This window comes from Ranitomeya imitator, chromosome 4, assembly GCF_032444005.1.
Source record: "Ranitomeya imitator isolate aRanImi1 chromosome 4, aRanImi1.pri, whole genome shotgun sequence".
NCBI lineage: Eukaryota > Metazoa > Chordata > Amphibia > Anura > Dendrobatidae > Ranitomeya > Ranitomeya imitator.
The window spans coordinates 284,781,055-284,797,551 of NC_091285.1; the positions used below are offsets into that span (position 1 = coordinate 284,781,055).

General features: G+C 41.7%; 1 protein-coding gene across 3 annotated transcripts in view; it reads left to right on the forward strand.

Moving 5' to 3' along the window:
• The window catches only part of NTN4 (netrin 4), a 313,242-nt gene that overhangs the window by 221,794 nt on the left and 74,951 nt on the right, over positions 1-16,497 (forward strand). For all 3 annotated transcript variants that reach the window (XM_069764709.1, XM_069764710.1, XM_069764707.1), the window contains 2 exons: positions 3,067-3,280; positions 10,271-10,344. In XM_069764709.1, the coding sequence (XP_069620810.1) occupies positions 3,067-3,280; positions 10,271-10,344 (288 nt within the window). The remainder of the gene's footprint in view (positions 1-3,066; positions 3,281-10,270; positions 10,345-16,497) is intronic.

Here is a 16,497-nt window from a genome sequence, read left to right on the forward strand (position 1 = left end):
AAACTCACAAGTTGTTATTTGCAGTATTACTGTTCTATTTTGTATGGATAGTTAACAAAGCATGTATAGACTTCAAGTGCTGTGTTATGGCTTTTTACAAAATAGAACGTTAATGGATACATGAACATGAGGCTTTGAATAGCCATTGTTGTTTAACCCCTTAATGAATGTCGGTGCGCCTTTTAATGGCGGCAATTAAGGGTACTTATTCCTCAGTGCTGCTTTTTAACAGCGCTGAGAAATAAGGGTATTGCGCCCACAGAAAATATACGGAGTCTCGGCTACCGTGGGTAGCCAAGATTCTGGAGAACATGATCAGGTCTGGTTTTTACGGTCCCCTGTCATGTGATCGCTGTTGTTCACCCCATAGGGAGGATGAACCCCATAGAGCACCTATGCTATGTTAGGGCAACGAGTTGGGGCCCGTACCCATAGCAATAAAGATGAATTGTTTGCTGATTTGCAAATGGAATGGAACAAGATCCCTCAGGATGTCTTCAATACCAGAGTGTCTTCAATGCCCCATCGGTGTGATGCAGTAATTAAAGCAAGAGGTTATGCTACAAAATATTAAGTTATGGCATTGTAAAAAATGAATTACTCTCTATGTGGTGAGCAATAAATAGTATATGAAAAACTTTTGGCACTCAGTTTTCTTTAATTAAATGACCATACCTATATTCTAAAGCATTTTGGTTAAAATCAAGATCTTCCATGATGTTGACTTCATGCGCTTTCAGTTCATGTGCTCGGAACACGAAGCTACACTGTTTTTGTATCACACAAGGAATAGTGTTTATTTCCACTGGTTGTACTTTACAAAAACAAAACCATAAAATCCCTTCCTCATGGCACTAACTAAACAAAATAGAACATGGCTACTCAGGCACGGTTGAGCTAGTCTAAGTTCAAGTCACACAAAACAGCTATCGCCCATAGTAGCCAGTGATACTTGTAGTTTAGTGCACACAACCAGTACAGTCGTTTTTCAGAGAGAATCTGGCTTTTCTCTCTTCAGCTCCAACACAACGCAACCCTCATTGCTCAGCTTCCTCAGCTGGCTGACCAGTTAACACATGGCCTGGTTCTACTCATGGCTATCCAGGTGCATGTGGTTCTAGGATTTATGTATATATATTTTTTTTAAATGAAAGAAACACAGGTGCCAAACAAAAAGGCAAATACCCGTCAGCTACTTTGGAATCTAAAAGATGTTGTGTACACATAACTTTACAACGACACAGAGTCTCTTGCTGTACACAGCCTCAGTACAAAACAGTAGGAAAGCTGATGGACTTTTAGCATGCCTATGACTGTTTTTATAAGTCATTCACTGGCCAAGTGCAATTGCCTGCTGTTTTTATAGCACATCTGTTGTGCAGTTACAACCTTCCCTCCCAGGTATTATTATTATTTCTTTTTAGAGCACCAATGACTTGATATTGTGTGAGAAAGGGTTTACGTACAAAGTACAGATATAATTTACAATGAACAAACTAACAACGACAGACTGGAATAGAAGGGGAAAGGGTCCTGTCCTGGAAGGGCTAAAGGTACCGTCACACTCAGCGACGCTGCAGCGATATAGACAACGAGCCGATCGCTGCAGCGTCGCTGTTTAGGTCGCTGTAGAGACGTCAAACACGACAACACCAGAACGATGCAGGAGCGATCCAGTGACGTAACGGCGACTCACTTATCATTCTCGCTGGTTGTTAGCTCCATGTAAAAACATTGCTGGCGTCGTTGCTTTTACTGTCAAACATGACGATACACGCCGACCTGACGACCAAATAAAGTTCTGGACTTCTAGCTCCAACCAGCGATGGCACAGCGGGATCCTGATCGCTGCTGCGTGTCAAACACAACGAGATCGCTATCCAGGACGCTGCAACGTCACGGATTGTTGTCGTTCTCGTTGTAAATTTGCTGAGTGTGAAGGTACCTTAACAGTGCACAGAAAGGAAAGGATGTTAGAAGTGCATGCTGCTGGCAGCTCAGCCAGCAATCTACACGTTCCATGCTTTGATGATTTAAAAAAGAGAAAACACAGTAGTTTGACAATAAATTATAATAATAATAATAATTTTTGCTTCACCCAACCAACCACTAGCCATGAGTGGAGACTAAGTTTTGGTGTTATCATTCATATTCTCTGAAAAATACCAAGAAAGAAAAAATTCTGCCAGAGTACGTAAACTATTGAGCACAACTGTAACTGAATAGGACTGTTCAGATGAGTGTTTTCACACTGACCGACTATTCATATGATAAAAAATTTATAACATGCAATATTATCTTCCAAGTCTTGCATGAGGCTCACCCATTCAAGTCTGCATACCCAGAAAAATCTGCAACATCAAAACTTATTGTGAAAATCTGATTCGACAGAACATTTGTGTTGCATCTGATTTTTAGAGGGGTTTTCCCATGAACAAAAGTTCATTTTAATCAATAGATCTTGGAATAATAATAATTTCCACAATTCATAATCTTCTAAATGTGCCCCTGCTGTGTATTGTGTAATGGCTGTGTCTGACCCTACAGGAACATGGTCTGATCATACCACAGCTCCTGGGCAGGGGAGGAAGCAAAAGAGAGGTTACAGACAGGATCACTGCTAATTGTTTTTGTGATGAAACATTTCCCTGCCATTTTTTAAACAATTTTATACTTCAAAGAAAGAATCATTTGTGATCCCCTGCTGTCCTCTCTGTATACTCTCTTTTGCTTCCTCATCTGCCCAGGAGCTGTGGTATGATCAACTATCGTTTTCTGGGTCAATCTCGGACAATTTTTCATATGCTCGTCTGATCCTGGTCCACATCTCAAAAAAACCCTTCAATTTGCTTATTTTTTTCTAACTATATTTAATAGACAAGAATACATTTTAAGTTACTATAATGTTGTATACCATCAGCTTCAATCTCTCCCATTTTGACAGAAGCGCTAAACTGTACAACTGGAAGATTTTCTCTTTACTGGCACTGATAATAGTTTTGTGTTTACATCTAGGATATATTACATATTCTATCCAGTGACTGTTTTTCTTTTCTCTGTTTTTAGCATGTTCTTGTCACCCTGTTGGATCAGCAAAACTTTCCTTTAGCAACCACACATTATGTGACCCTCAGAATGGAAACTGCCCTTGTAAACCCGGTGTAGCTGGCCCTATTTGTGACCGATGTATGGTTGGATATTGGGGATTTGGTGAATATGGTTGTAGACCATGTGCTTGCCCCGGAAACTGCGATTCTTTCACTGGAGACTGTATCACCAAGTAAGTTTCTGATGGTTTAAAAACCTATATAAATGATTACTTTTTGGTAGAGTGGCAGAGTTTGCATGTTATGTGGCTACTTTTTTTTATATTCATCTCCATTAAACCATAGCTCCATGGCAATGTATCAGACACACTTTGTAGCATGGTGATCTAATGCAAAAGGGTGATTCCATGTCAAGTGATCCAAATTTGAATATTTTTTTTTTGCCTGACATCTTAGGTAACATAGTAACATAGTTATTAAGGTTGAAGGAAGACTTTAAGTCCATCTAGTTCAACCCATAGCCTAACCTAACATGCCCTAACGTTGATCCAGAGGAAGGCAAAAAAAAATCATGTGGCAAATAGTAAGCTCCACACTGGGGAAAAAACTTCCTTCCCGACTCCACATACGGCAATCAGACTAGTTCCCTGGATCAACGGCCTAACAAGGAATCTAGTATATATACCCTGTAACATTATACTTTTCAAGAAAGGCATCCAGTCCCCTCTTAAATATAAGTAATGAATCACTCATTACAACATCATTCGGCAAAGAGTTCCATAGTCTCACTGCTCTTACAGTAAAGAACCCGCGTCTGTTATTATGCTTAAACCTTCTTTCCTCCAGATGTAGAGGATGCCCCCTTGTCCCTGTTTCAGGTCTATGATTAAAAAGATCATCAGAAATGTCTTTGTACTGTCCCCTCATATATTTATACATTAAAATAAGATCACCCCTTAGCCTTCGTTTTTCCAAACTAAATAGCCCCAAGTGTAATAACCTATCTTGGTATTGCAGACCCCCCAGTCCTCTAATAACCTTGGTCGCTCTTCTCTGCACCCGCTCCAGTTCAGCTATGTCTTTCTTATACACCGGAGACCAGAACTGTGCACAGTATTCTAAGTATTGTCAAACTAGTGACTTGTATAGAGGTAAAATTATGTTCTCCTCATGAGCATCTATGCCTCTTTTAATGCATCCCATTATTTTATTTGCCTTTGTAGCAGCTGCCTGACACTGGCCACTAAATGTGAGTTTGTCATCCACCCATACTCTACTCATATCTTAGGATATTTATTTTCTTTGGTGATTTTTGAAGTGCTACTTCAGTGAATTCAAAATAACTTTTACATTTGTATCTTCATCGGTTAATTTTTTTTATACATTTCTAAAGTTTTGAAAGCCTGAATTTTGGCCTATGATTTTACATTTTGTATCATATGTCGCAACAGAATTAAACTAAAGAGATGGGAGGCATAATTTTGTTCAGAATTGTACAGACTTTAATTTGATATGTCACAGGTATATGTTTGTTCATATTTTTGTTTTGAGGAGTCAAATTCAAGATTTTGATATGTGATTTCATTGATGCATGTGTATTCAGGGATTCACGTTGGGATCTCCGTAGGATCATATCTCTAAGTGTGATTTTATAAATGCAATCTCTTCTTAATCATATGTTTAATGCTAAATTAACAAAATCAATATTTTTAACATGTTTTTAACCCCTTCATAACCCGGGGTTTTTTCGTTTTCGTTTTTCACTCCCCTCCTTCCCAGATCCATAACTTTTTTATTTTTCTGTCAATATGGCCATGTGAGGGCTGATTTTTTGCGGGACGAGTTGTACTTTTGCACGACACCATTGGTTTTACCATGTCATGTACTCAAAAACAGGAAAAAATTCCAAGTGTGGTGAAATTGCAAAAAAAGTGCAATCCCACACTGTTTTTTTGTTTGGCTTTTTTGCTAAGTTCACTAAATGCTAAAACTGCCATTTTGATTCTCCAGGTCATTACGAGTTCATAGACACCAAACATGTCTAGGTTCTTTTTTTATCTAAGTGGTGAAAAAAAATTCCAAACTTTTCTTAAAACAAAAAAGCAAAAAAAAAAAAAAAAAGCTCCATGTTCCGGTACTCGTAGCGTCTCCTTTTTTTCGTGATCTGGGGTCGGGTGAGGGGTTATTTTTTGCGTGCCGAGCTGATGTTTTTAGTTATATGATTTTGGTGCAGATACATTCTTTTGATCGCTCGTTATTGCATTTTAATGCAATGTTGCGGCGACCAAAAAAAGCGTAATTCTGGCGTCTTAATTTTTTTCTCGCTACATCGTTTAACAATCAGGTCAATCCTTTTTTTTATTGATAGATCGGGCAATTCTGAAAGCGGCGATACCAAATATGTGCATGTTTGATTTTTTTTTTTATTTTGAATGGGGTGAAAGGGGGTGATTTAAACTTTTATATTTTTTTTATTTTTTTTCATATTTTTTTAATCCTTTCCCGACCTTTGACGCGCCGTATGCGTCATGAAAACCTGTGCAAGTCCGACCTGTGATGCAGCATATGCGTCATGGTCGGATCGCGCTCCTGCAGGCCAGGTGAAAGGGGTAGGGGTGTGTTGGGGTTATTGTTGGAGTTAGAATTGAGGGGTTTCCACTGTTTAGGCACATTAGGGGTCTCCAAACGCAACATGGCGCCACCATTGATTCCAGTCAATCTTGCATTCAAAAAGTCAAATGGTGCTCCCTCCCTTCCGAGCCCCGACGTGCACCCAAACAGTGGTTTACCCCCACATGTGGGGTACCTGCATACTCAGGACAAACTGGGCAACAATTATTGGGGTCCAATTTCTCCTTTTACCCTTGTGAAAATAAAAAATTGCTTGCTAAAACAATTTTTGAGGAAAGAAAAATGATTTTTTTATTTTCACGGCTCTGCGTTGTAATCTTCTGTGAAGCACTTGGAGGTTCAAAGTGCTCACCACATATCTAGATAAGTTCCTTGGGGGTCTAATTTCCAAAATGGGGTCAATTGTGGGGGGTTTCTACTGTTTTTAGGCACATCAGGGGCTCTGCAAACGCAACGTGACACCCGCAGACCAATCCATCAAAGTGTGCATTTCAAAAGTCACTACTTCCCTTCCGAGCCCCGACGTGTGCCCAAACTGTGGTTCCCCCCCACATATGGGATATCAGCGTACTCTGGACAACCTGGGCAACAACAATTGGGGTCCAATTTCTCCTGTTACCCTTGTGAAATAAAAAATTGCTTGCTAAAACATCATTTTTGAGGAAAGAAAAATGATTTTTTATTTTCACGGCTCTGCGTTGTAAACTTCTGTGAAGCACCTGGGGGTTCAAAGTGCTCACTATGCATCTAGATAAGTTCCTTGGGGGGTCTAGTTTCCAAAAATGGGGTCACATGTGGGGGACCTCCAATGTTTAGGCACACAGGGGCTCTAGAAACACGACATGGTGTCCGCTAATGATTGGAGCTAATTTTTCAATCAAAAGTCAAATGGTGCTCCTTCCCTTCCGAGCCTTGCCGTGTGCACAAACAGTGGTTTGTGACCACATATGAGGTATCGATCTACTCAAGAGAAATTGCCCAACACATTTTAGGATCCATTTTATCCTGTTACCCATGTGAAAATGAAAAAATTGAGGCTAAAATAATTTTTTTGTTAAAAAAAAGTACTTTTTCATTTTTACGGATCAATTTGTGAAGCACCTGGGGGTTCAAAGTGCTCACTATGCATCTAGATTAGCTCCTTGGGGGTCTAGTTTCCAAAATGGGTCACATGTGGGGGAACTCCAATGTTTAGGCACACAGGGGCTCTCCAAACGCGACATGGTGTCCGCTAAAGATTGGAGCCAATTTTTCATTGAAAAAGTCAAATGGCGCTCCTTCCCTTCCGAGCCCTGTCGTGCGCCCAAGCAGTGGTTCCCCCCCCCCCCCACATATGGAGTATCAGCGTACTCAGGACAAATTGTACAATAGCTTCTGGTGTCCAGTTTCTCTTTTTACCCTTGGGAAAATAAAAAAAAAATTGTTGCTAAAACATTTTTGTGACTAAAGTTAAATGTTCATTTTTTCCTCCCATGTTGCTTCTGCTGCTGTGAAGCATCTGAAGGGTTAATAAACTTCTTGAATGTGGTTTTGAGTACCTTGAGGGGTGCAGTTTTTAGAATGGTGTCACTTTGGGGTATTTTCAGCCATATAGACCCCTCAAACTGACTTCAAATGTGAGGTGGTCCCTAAAAAAAATGGTTTTGGTAATTTCGTTGTAAAAATGAGAAATCGCTGGCCAAATTTTAACCCTTATAACTTCCTAGCAAAAAAAAATTTGTTTCCAAAATTGAGCTGATGTAAAGTAGACATGTAGGTAATGTTATTGATTAACTATTTTGTGTCACATAACTCTCTCGTTTAGCAGAATAAAAATTCAAAATTTCAAAATTTCAAAACGCAAAAATTATCGACCTAAATTTACCACTAACATGAAGCCCAATATGTCACGAAAAAACATTCTCAGAACCACTAGGATTTGTTGAAGCGTTCCTGAGTTATTACCTCTTAAAGGGACACTGGTCAGAATTGCAAAAAACGGCCAGGTCATTAAGGTCAAAATAGGCTGGGTCATGAAGGGGTTAAAACATTTTTTTTTTACTTTTGCCATGCTTCAATAGCCTCCATGGGAGGCTAGAAGCTGTCACAACTCGATCGCCTCTGCTACATAGGAGCGAAGCATAGATCGCTCCTATGTAGCTGAATTATAGGCTTGCTATGAGCACAGACCACAGGGTGGCGATCATAGCAATACAGCATCAACAACCAGAGGTCTCAAGGAGACCTCTGGTTGTCATGCCGACACATCGCTGACCCCCGTTCAACGATGGGTCAACGATGCGCTCATTTCCGGCCCGATGGCCTGGAAGCATCGGTTAAGTGCCGCTGTCAGCGTTTGACAGCGGCATTTAACTAGTTAATAGCAGCGGGTGAATCGCGATTCCACCCGTCGCTATTGCAGGCACATGTCAACTGTTCAACAGCTGACATGTCCCGGTTTTGATGCGGGCTCACTGCCAGAGCCCGCATCGAAGCTGGGGATCTGACCTCGGACATACTATCCCGCCCGAGGTCAGAAAGGGGTTAAATATACAGGTAACAGGTTTTTACAGTAATACAATAGTTAAATCATCAAACTCTAAAATGAAACAATATGAACTAGTCTTAAACAATTAATAGTCTTTACACTGACCTTTTATCATCAATTTGTCCCTTCTACTGGGTGACATGTGACCTGGTCCGCATTCTCTTACTAACAATGGCCGTTTCCTTGTGTCAGAGTCTTTACGGCTGTTATGGTATTTGGGGACACCTGAGTTCATATCTGATTTTTGTTTAGTTTTAAAATGTCTGGTTTTCTTGGATACACAAATGACGGTGATTGACTGGAAGGTGCAGAAAAGTCACTTCTACATTATCATAATGTTTGGAGAGTACATTAGCCAGCAGTATGGATCATATTCACACGTCACATAACCAGTTATGTCATCCATTGCCAATCTTGTGCCATCTTCAATCGCTTCATGGACATCACTATCGCTGCTGAATTAAAAAATCCTTGTTTTTATTTCGGTTTCAATACATGGAATGAACTATGGTACTGCGGAGTCCCTTTGATGGGTTCTGCTGCAAGAAACCGATGTTTTAACAAGCTCTCCTCTTCTTCGTAGGCCTGGTTTGTACAGTTGATGAACTGGATGTTAGTAATAATTTTCTGCTGTTGAAAAGTTGCATGGATGTTAAGAGTTGGTGTGAATATGGCCTCTTAACCCTAAAGTGCCATTCAGTTTCCACTCCAAAATCTTTCATGTGATGGCATACATTTATAAAGATTCTCCTGTTCTTATACTGTGCAGAAGAGCCATCGGAGAAGTAGGAGACTTTGCTTAAACTTGGTAGGATGTCAGGTTTTATTGCTGAAATCAATTTTTTTTGCAGAAAAATGAACAGCTATTGAATCATGAAGGAAGTACACAGATATCATAACTACACTTTTGTATTTTATTTCTTACTGTGCTTCATCCTGAACAACAAATTACAGTTCTCTGAAAGGCCTGAGCTTGTTACTGCCTCACTGAGATTTTCTTCGAGGTGATTGTAGTAGCCCAACTGTTGGCGAGCTATAAATTTGTGTTTTTTAAAGGGTTCAGCCAAAACCCAAAGATAAGTTTTTATTAATAAATCTTTCAAAACGAATAACTTTTGTAATTTAAAGGGTTTTTCCCACAAACAAAAGTTCATTTTAATAATAAAATATCTTTGAATAATAATTTCCATCTCTGATGTGTTTTAAATAAAAAGTTCCCATGCTGAGATTTTAGCATGACTTAGATCTTGGAATAATAAGAATTTCCACAATTGGATTTGTTTAAAGGGAACCTGTCATCTGAATTTGGCGGGACTGGTTTTGGGTCATATGGGTGGAGTTTACGGGTGTATGATTCACCCTTTCCTTACCTGCTGGCTGCATGCTGGCTGCAATATTGGATTGAAGGTCATTCTCTGTCCTCCATAGTACACACTTGCACAAGGCAAGATTGCTTTGCGCAGGCGTGTACTATGGAGGACAGAGAATGAACTTCAATCCAATATTGCAGCCAGCATGCAGTCAGCGGGTAAGGAAAGGGTGAATCAAACACCCAAAACCTCCGCCCATATGACCCAAAACCAGTCCCGCCAAATTCAGGTGACAGAGTCCCTTTAAATAAAATGTCCCTGTGCTGAGATAATCTTATAAATGTCCCCTGCTGTGTACTGTGTAATGGCTGTGTCTGATCGTGCAGGAACACAGCTGATTCTTTTTGTGAGATAAAGGATTTTTCTGCCTGTTTTTAAAGAATGTTTTACTTTAAAATAATTTGTGGCATGCATTATCAGATGCCATGTTGTGAAGATACTCTGTGCTAATGTACCTAAGCACTGCATCTAGGTTTGCATATCTCCCATATACAGCGGCACATAAAGTCTTTACTTGTTTTCCAGATCTCCAGCTGACAGTTTGTACGTTAATGTAAACCTTCATTACTTACATTATATATTGCCTCTATGAACTATAAATTACATTTAACGATAAAAAATGCTGCATGATTGAGTCCTTTTGCCCCCTTTAAATGTAATTAATTTGTTCATAAAGTCATTTCTTTAATTCACAGCTTGGAAGTTGATTGGTATCATGGTCCTGATTTCCTATCATCTGAACAGGGATTTTCAGCTCTTCGCCATTCAGGTGAGAATTTTTTAAATCTTTTTTTATTGCTATTTGGAGTGTTCTGTTTTTAATATTCAGTTCAGTTTGCTGCTTTGTTCCCCTCTACCAGAATGTGCAGTTTTATAGAATGAGCATTATGTCAGCTGTACTTTTCCTGTTTAAAGTACAGTCTGTGTCTTATATAATTAGGATAATAAAGCTGCGCTGAACCACTGCCATAGACAAGAAGGCACATTTTTATGAGACAGTCTTGGTGTACAGAAATGCTTGTGTGGTATCATACGAGTGACCAAATTGTGTGTATCTCACAGAGCAAAGATTTAACCAAATAGTAAGAGTCTCAGTCTGCAACCTCGAGGAAAGGCTAAGTTCACACACTTTTTAGCTCTTAATGACGCAGTCATGAACTTGTCCAAGTTCCTAAAAAAACTCTTTCACCTTCTTTCTGGCAGTATCTTTTTTTTAGTTGGATTCAGTAATATAATAAACTACTGGTACATCAAAAAAAGAGACCAAACCAAGTGAAAAGTTATGTACACTGCTCAAAAAAATAAAGGGAACACTAAAATCCCACATCCTAGATATCACTGAATTAAATAATCCAGTTGTAAATCTTTATTAATTACATAGTGGAATGTGTTAAGAACAATAAAACCTAAAAATGATCAACGTAAATCACAACTAATATCCCACGGAGGTCTGGAGTTGGAATGATGCTCAAAATCAAAGTGGAAAATGAAGTTACAGGCTGATCCAACTTCAGTAGAAATGCCTCAAGACAAGGAAATGATGCGCAGTATTGTGTGTGGCCTCCATGTACCTGTATGATCTCGCTACAATGCCTGGGCTTGCTCCTGATGAGGCGGCAGATGGTCTCCTGAGGGATCTGCTCCTAGACCTGGACTAAAGCATCCGCCAACTCCTGGACAGTCTGTGGTGCAGTGTGACGTTGGTGGATGGTGGGAGACATGATGTGCCAGGTGTGTTCAATCGGATTCAGGTCTGGGGAACGGGTGGGCCAGTCGATAGCTTCAATGCCTTCATCTTGCATGAATTGCTGACATACTCCAATACTCCAGCCACATGAGGTCTGGCATTGTCCTGCATTAGGAGGAACCCAGGGCCAACTGCACCAGCATATGGTCTCACAAAGGGTCTGAGGATCTTATCTCTGTACCTAATGGTAGTCATGCTACCTCTGGCGAGCACATGAAGGGCTGTGCTGCCCTCCAAAGAAATGCCACCCCACACCATTACTGACCGACTGCCAAACTGGTCATGCTGAAAGATGTTGCAGGCAGCAGATCACTCTCCACGGCGTCTCCAGACTCTGTGCTCAGTGTGAACCTGCTTTCATTTGTGAAGAGCACAGGGCGCTAGTGGCGAATTTGCCAATCCTGGTGTTCTGTGACAAATGCCAAGCGTCCTGCACAGTGTTCGGGGTTGTGCTCACAGCCAATCTGTGGACATCGGGCACTCAGACCGTCCTCATCGAGTCGGTTTCTAACCGTTTGTGCAGACACAAGCACATTTGTGGCCTGCTGGAGGTCATTTTGCAGGGCTCAGTCAGTTCTCCTCCTGTTACTCCTTGCACAAAGGCTGAGGTAGCGGTCCTGCTGCTGGGTTGTTGCCCTCCTACAACCCCCTCCATGTCTTCTGGTGTACTGGCCTGTCTCCTCGTAGCGCCTCCAGACACTACGCTGGCAGACGCAGCAAACCTTCTTGCCACAGCTTGCATTGATGTGCCATCCTGGATGAGCTGCACCACCTGAGCCACTTGTGTGGGTTGTAGAGCACTACCAACATTCAAAATTGACCAAAACATCAGCCAGAAAGCATTTGTACTGAGATGTGGTCTGTGGTCCCCACCTGCAGAACCACTCCTTTATTGAGTGTGTCTTGATAATTGGCAATAATTTCTATCTGTTATCTCTTCCATTTGCACAACAGCATGTGGTGGAATTGATTGTTAAACAATGTTGCTTCCTAAGTGGACAGTTTTATTTCATAGAAGTTTGATTTACTTGGAGTTATATTCTGTTGTTTAAGTTTTCCCTTTATTTTTTGAGCAGTGTACATTGGACTTCAGTTGCTTCATTGAAGTTAATGGCACATGTGAATCTCATTTTTTCTGAACTGAGATAGATGCTCCTAATATAGCCATGCACAGGCAGCAAAACGTGAAGACACAAAAAGAGCACAGCGAGGTCAAAAATACTCTGTTGTAAAGAAGTCACACTAAATGAGCAAGTGCTAGTCAAAAAATGAAAAAAAAATACAGGGTATTTAGTTAATACGTTTTTTTGCAAAAAATGTATATTAACCCCTTCCCGACCTTTGACGCCACGTAGGCGTCATGAAAGTCGGTGCCAATCCGACCTGTGATGCCTATGTGGCGTCATGGAAAGATCGCGTCCCTGCAGATCCGGTGAAAGGGTTAACTCCCATTTCACCCGATCTGCAGGGACAGGGGGAGTGGTAGTTTAGCCCAGGGGGGTGGCTTCACCCCCCCGTGGCTACGATCGCTCTGATTGGCTGTTGAAAGTGAAACTGCCAATCAGAGCGATTTGTAATATTTCACCTATTATAACTGGTGAAATATTACAATCCAGCCATGGCCGATGCTGCAATATCATCGGCCATGGCTGGAAACACTAATGTGCCCCCACCCCACCGATCGCCCCCCCCCCCAGTCCTCCGATCGGTGCTATGCACCGCTCCGTCCTGTGCTCCGCTCCCCCCGTGCTCTTGTCCGCTCCCCCGTGCTCCAATCACCCCCCCGTGCTCCGATCCAACCCCCCTGCACTCCGATCCACCCCCGTGCTCCGATCCACCACCCCCGTGCTCCGTTCCACCCCCCCCCTCCCCGTGTTCCGTTCCACCCCCCCGCGCTCCGATCCCCCCACATGCTCCGATCCCCCCCCCGTGCTCCCCCCCCACCCCATCATACTTACCGATCCTGCCGGGGTCCGTCCGTCTTCTCCCTGGGTGCCGCCATCTTCCAAAATGGCGGGCGCATGTGCAGTGCATTTTGATCACTGAGATATCATCTATCACAGTGATCAAAATAAAAAAAATAATAAATGACCCCCCCCCTTTGTTACCCCCATAGGTAGGGACAATAAAAAAAGAATTTTTTTTTTTTTCCACTAAGGTTAGAATAGGGTTAGGGTTAGGGGTAGGGTTAGGGTTTCGGTATGTGCACACGTATTCTGTTCCTCTGCGGATTTTTCCGCTGCGGATTTGATAAATCCACAGTGCTAAACCGCTGCGGATTTATCGCGGATTTACCGCGGTTTTTCTGCGCATTTCACTGCGGTTTTACAACTGCGATTTTCTATTGGAGCAGTTGTAAAACCGCTGCAGAATCCGCAGAAACAAGTGACATGCTGCAGAATGTAAACCGCTGCGTTTCCGTGCAGTTTTTCTGCAGCATGTGTACAGCGATTTTTGTTTCCCATAGGTTTACATTGAACTGTAAACTCATGGGAAACTGCTGCGGATCCGCAGCGTTTTCCGCAGTGTGTGCACATACCTTTAGAATTAGGCTATGTGTACACTATGCGGATTTGGCTGCGGATCCGCAGCGGATTGGCCGCTGCGAATTCGCAGCAGTGTTCCATCAGGTTTACAGTACCATGTAAACCTATGGAAAACCAAATCCGCTGTGCCCATGGTGCGGAAAATACCGCGCGGAAACGCTGCGTTGTATTTTCCGCAGCATGTCAATTCTTTGTGCGGATTCCGCAGCGTTTTACACCTGTTCCTCAATAGGAATCCACAGGTGAAATCCGCACAAAAAATGCTGGAAATCCGCGGTAAATCCGCAGGTAAAACGCAGTGCCTTTTACCCGCGGATTTTTCAAAAATGATGCTGAAAAATCTCACACGAATCCGCAACGTGGGCACATAGCCTTAGGGTTAGGGTTGTAGTTGGGGTTGTGGTTAGGGTTATGGCTACAGTTGGGATTAGGGTTAGGGGTGAGGGGGGGGTTAGTGTTGGGGTTAGTGTTGGAGGTAGAATTGAGGGGTTTCCACTGTTTAGGCACATCAGGGATCTCCAAACGCAACATGGCGCCACCATTGATTCCAGCCAATCTCGTATTCAAAAAGTCAAATGGTGCTCCCTCAATTCCAAGCCCCGACGTGTGCCCAAACAGTGGTTTACCCCCACATATGGGGTACCAGCATACTCAGGACAAACTGCGCAACAATTACTGTGGTCCAATTTCTCCTGTTACCCTTGTGAAAATAAAAAAATGCTTGCTAAAACATCATTTTTGAGGAAAGAAAAATGATTTTTTATTTTCACGGCTCTGCGTTGTAAACGTCTGTGAAGCACTTGGGGGTTCAAAGTGCTCACCACATATGTAGATAAGTTCCTTGGGGGGTCTAGTTTCTAAAATGGGGTCACTTGTGGGGGGTTTCTACTGTTGAGGCACACCAGGGGCTCTGCAAACGCAACGTGACGCCCGCAGACCATTCCATCAAAGTCTGCATTTCAAAAGTCACTACTTCCCTTCTGAGCCCCGACGTGTGCCCAAACAGTGGTTTACCCCCACACATGGGGTATCAGCGTACTCAGGAGAAACTGGACAACAACTTTTGGGGTCCAATTTCTCCTGTAACCCTTGGGAAAATAAAAAATTCTGGGCTAAATAATTATTTTTGAGGAAAGAAAACGTATTTATTATTTTCACGGCTCTGCATTATAAACTTATGTGAAGCACTTGGGGGTTCAAAGTGCTCACCACACATCTAGATAAGTTCCTATCGGGGTCTAGTTTCCAAAATGGGGTCACTTGTGGGGGGTTTCTACTGTTTAGCCACATCAGGGGCTCTGCAAACGCAACGTGACGCCCGCAGAGCATTCCATCAAAGTCTGCATTTCAAAACATCACTACTTCACTTCCGAGCCCCGGCATGTGCCCAAACAGTGGTTTACCCCCACATATGGAGTATCAGCGTACTCAGGAGAAACTGGACAACAACTTTTGGGGTCAAATTTCTCCTGTTACCTTTGGGAAAATAAAAAATTGCAGGCTAAAAGATCATTTTTGAGAAAATAATTTTTTTTTTTTTTATTTTCATGGCTCTGCGTTATAAACTTCTGTGAAGCACCTGGGGGTTTAAAGTGCTCAATATGCATCTAGATAAGTTCCTTGGGGGGTCTAGTTTCCAAAATGGGGTCACTTGTGGGGGAGCTCCAATGTTTAGGCACACAGGGGCTCTCCAAACACGACATGGTGTCCGCTAACGATGGAGATAATTTTTCATTCAAAAAGTCAAATGGCGCTCCTTCCCTTCCGAACCTTACCATGTGCCCAAACAGTGGTTTACCCCCACATATGAGGTATCAGCGTACTCAGGACAAATTGGACAACAACTTTCGTGGTTCAGTTTCTCCTTTTACCATTGGGAAAATAAAAATATTGTTGCTAAAAGATCATTTTTGTGACTAAAAAGTTAAATGTTCATTTTTTCCTTCCATGTTGCTTCTGCTGCTGTGAAGTACCTGAAGGGTTAATAAACTTCTTGAATGTGGTTTTGAGTACCTTGAGGGGTGCATTTTTTAGAATGGTGTCACTTTTGGGTATTTTCAGCCATATAGACCCCTCAAACTGACTTCAAATGTGAGGTGGTCCCTAAAAAAAATGGTTTTGTAAATTTCGTTGTAAAAGTGAGAAGTCGCTGGTCAAATTTTAACTCTTATAACTTCCTAGCAAAAAAAAATTTTGTTTCCAAAATTGTGCTGATGTAAAGTATACATGTGGGAAATGTTATTTATTAACTATTTTGTGTCACGTAACTCTCTGGTTTAACAGAATAAAAATTCAAAATATGAAAATTGCGAAATTTTCAAAATTTTCGCCAAATTTCCGTTTTTATCACAAATAAATGCAGAATTTATTGACCTAAATTTACCACTAACATGAAGCCCAATATAGTTAACTATATACGAGTTGGCGACTCTAGGTTCAGCACCTGTTCACACTTAGTCTATGTTTGGATGTGCAGGTCAGGTTTTTGAAATGAAGCCCAATATGTCACGAAAAAACAATCTCAGAACTGCTAGGATCCGTTGAAGCGTTCCTGAGTTATTACCTCATAAAGGGACACTGGTCAGAATTGCAAAAAACGGCAAGGTCTTTAAGGTCAAAATAGGCTGGG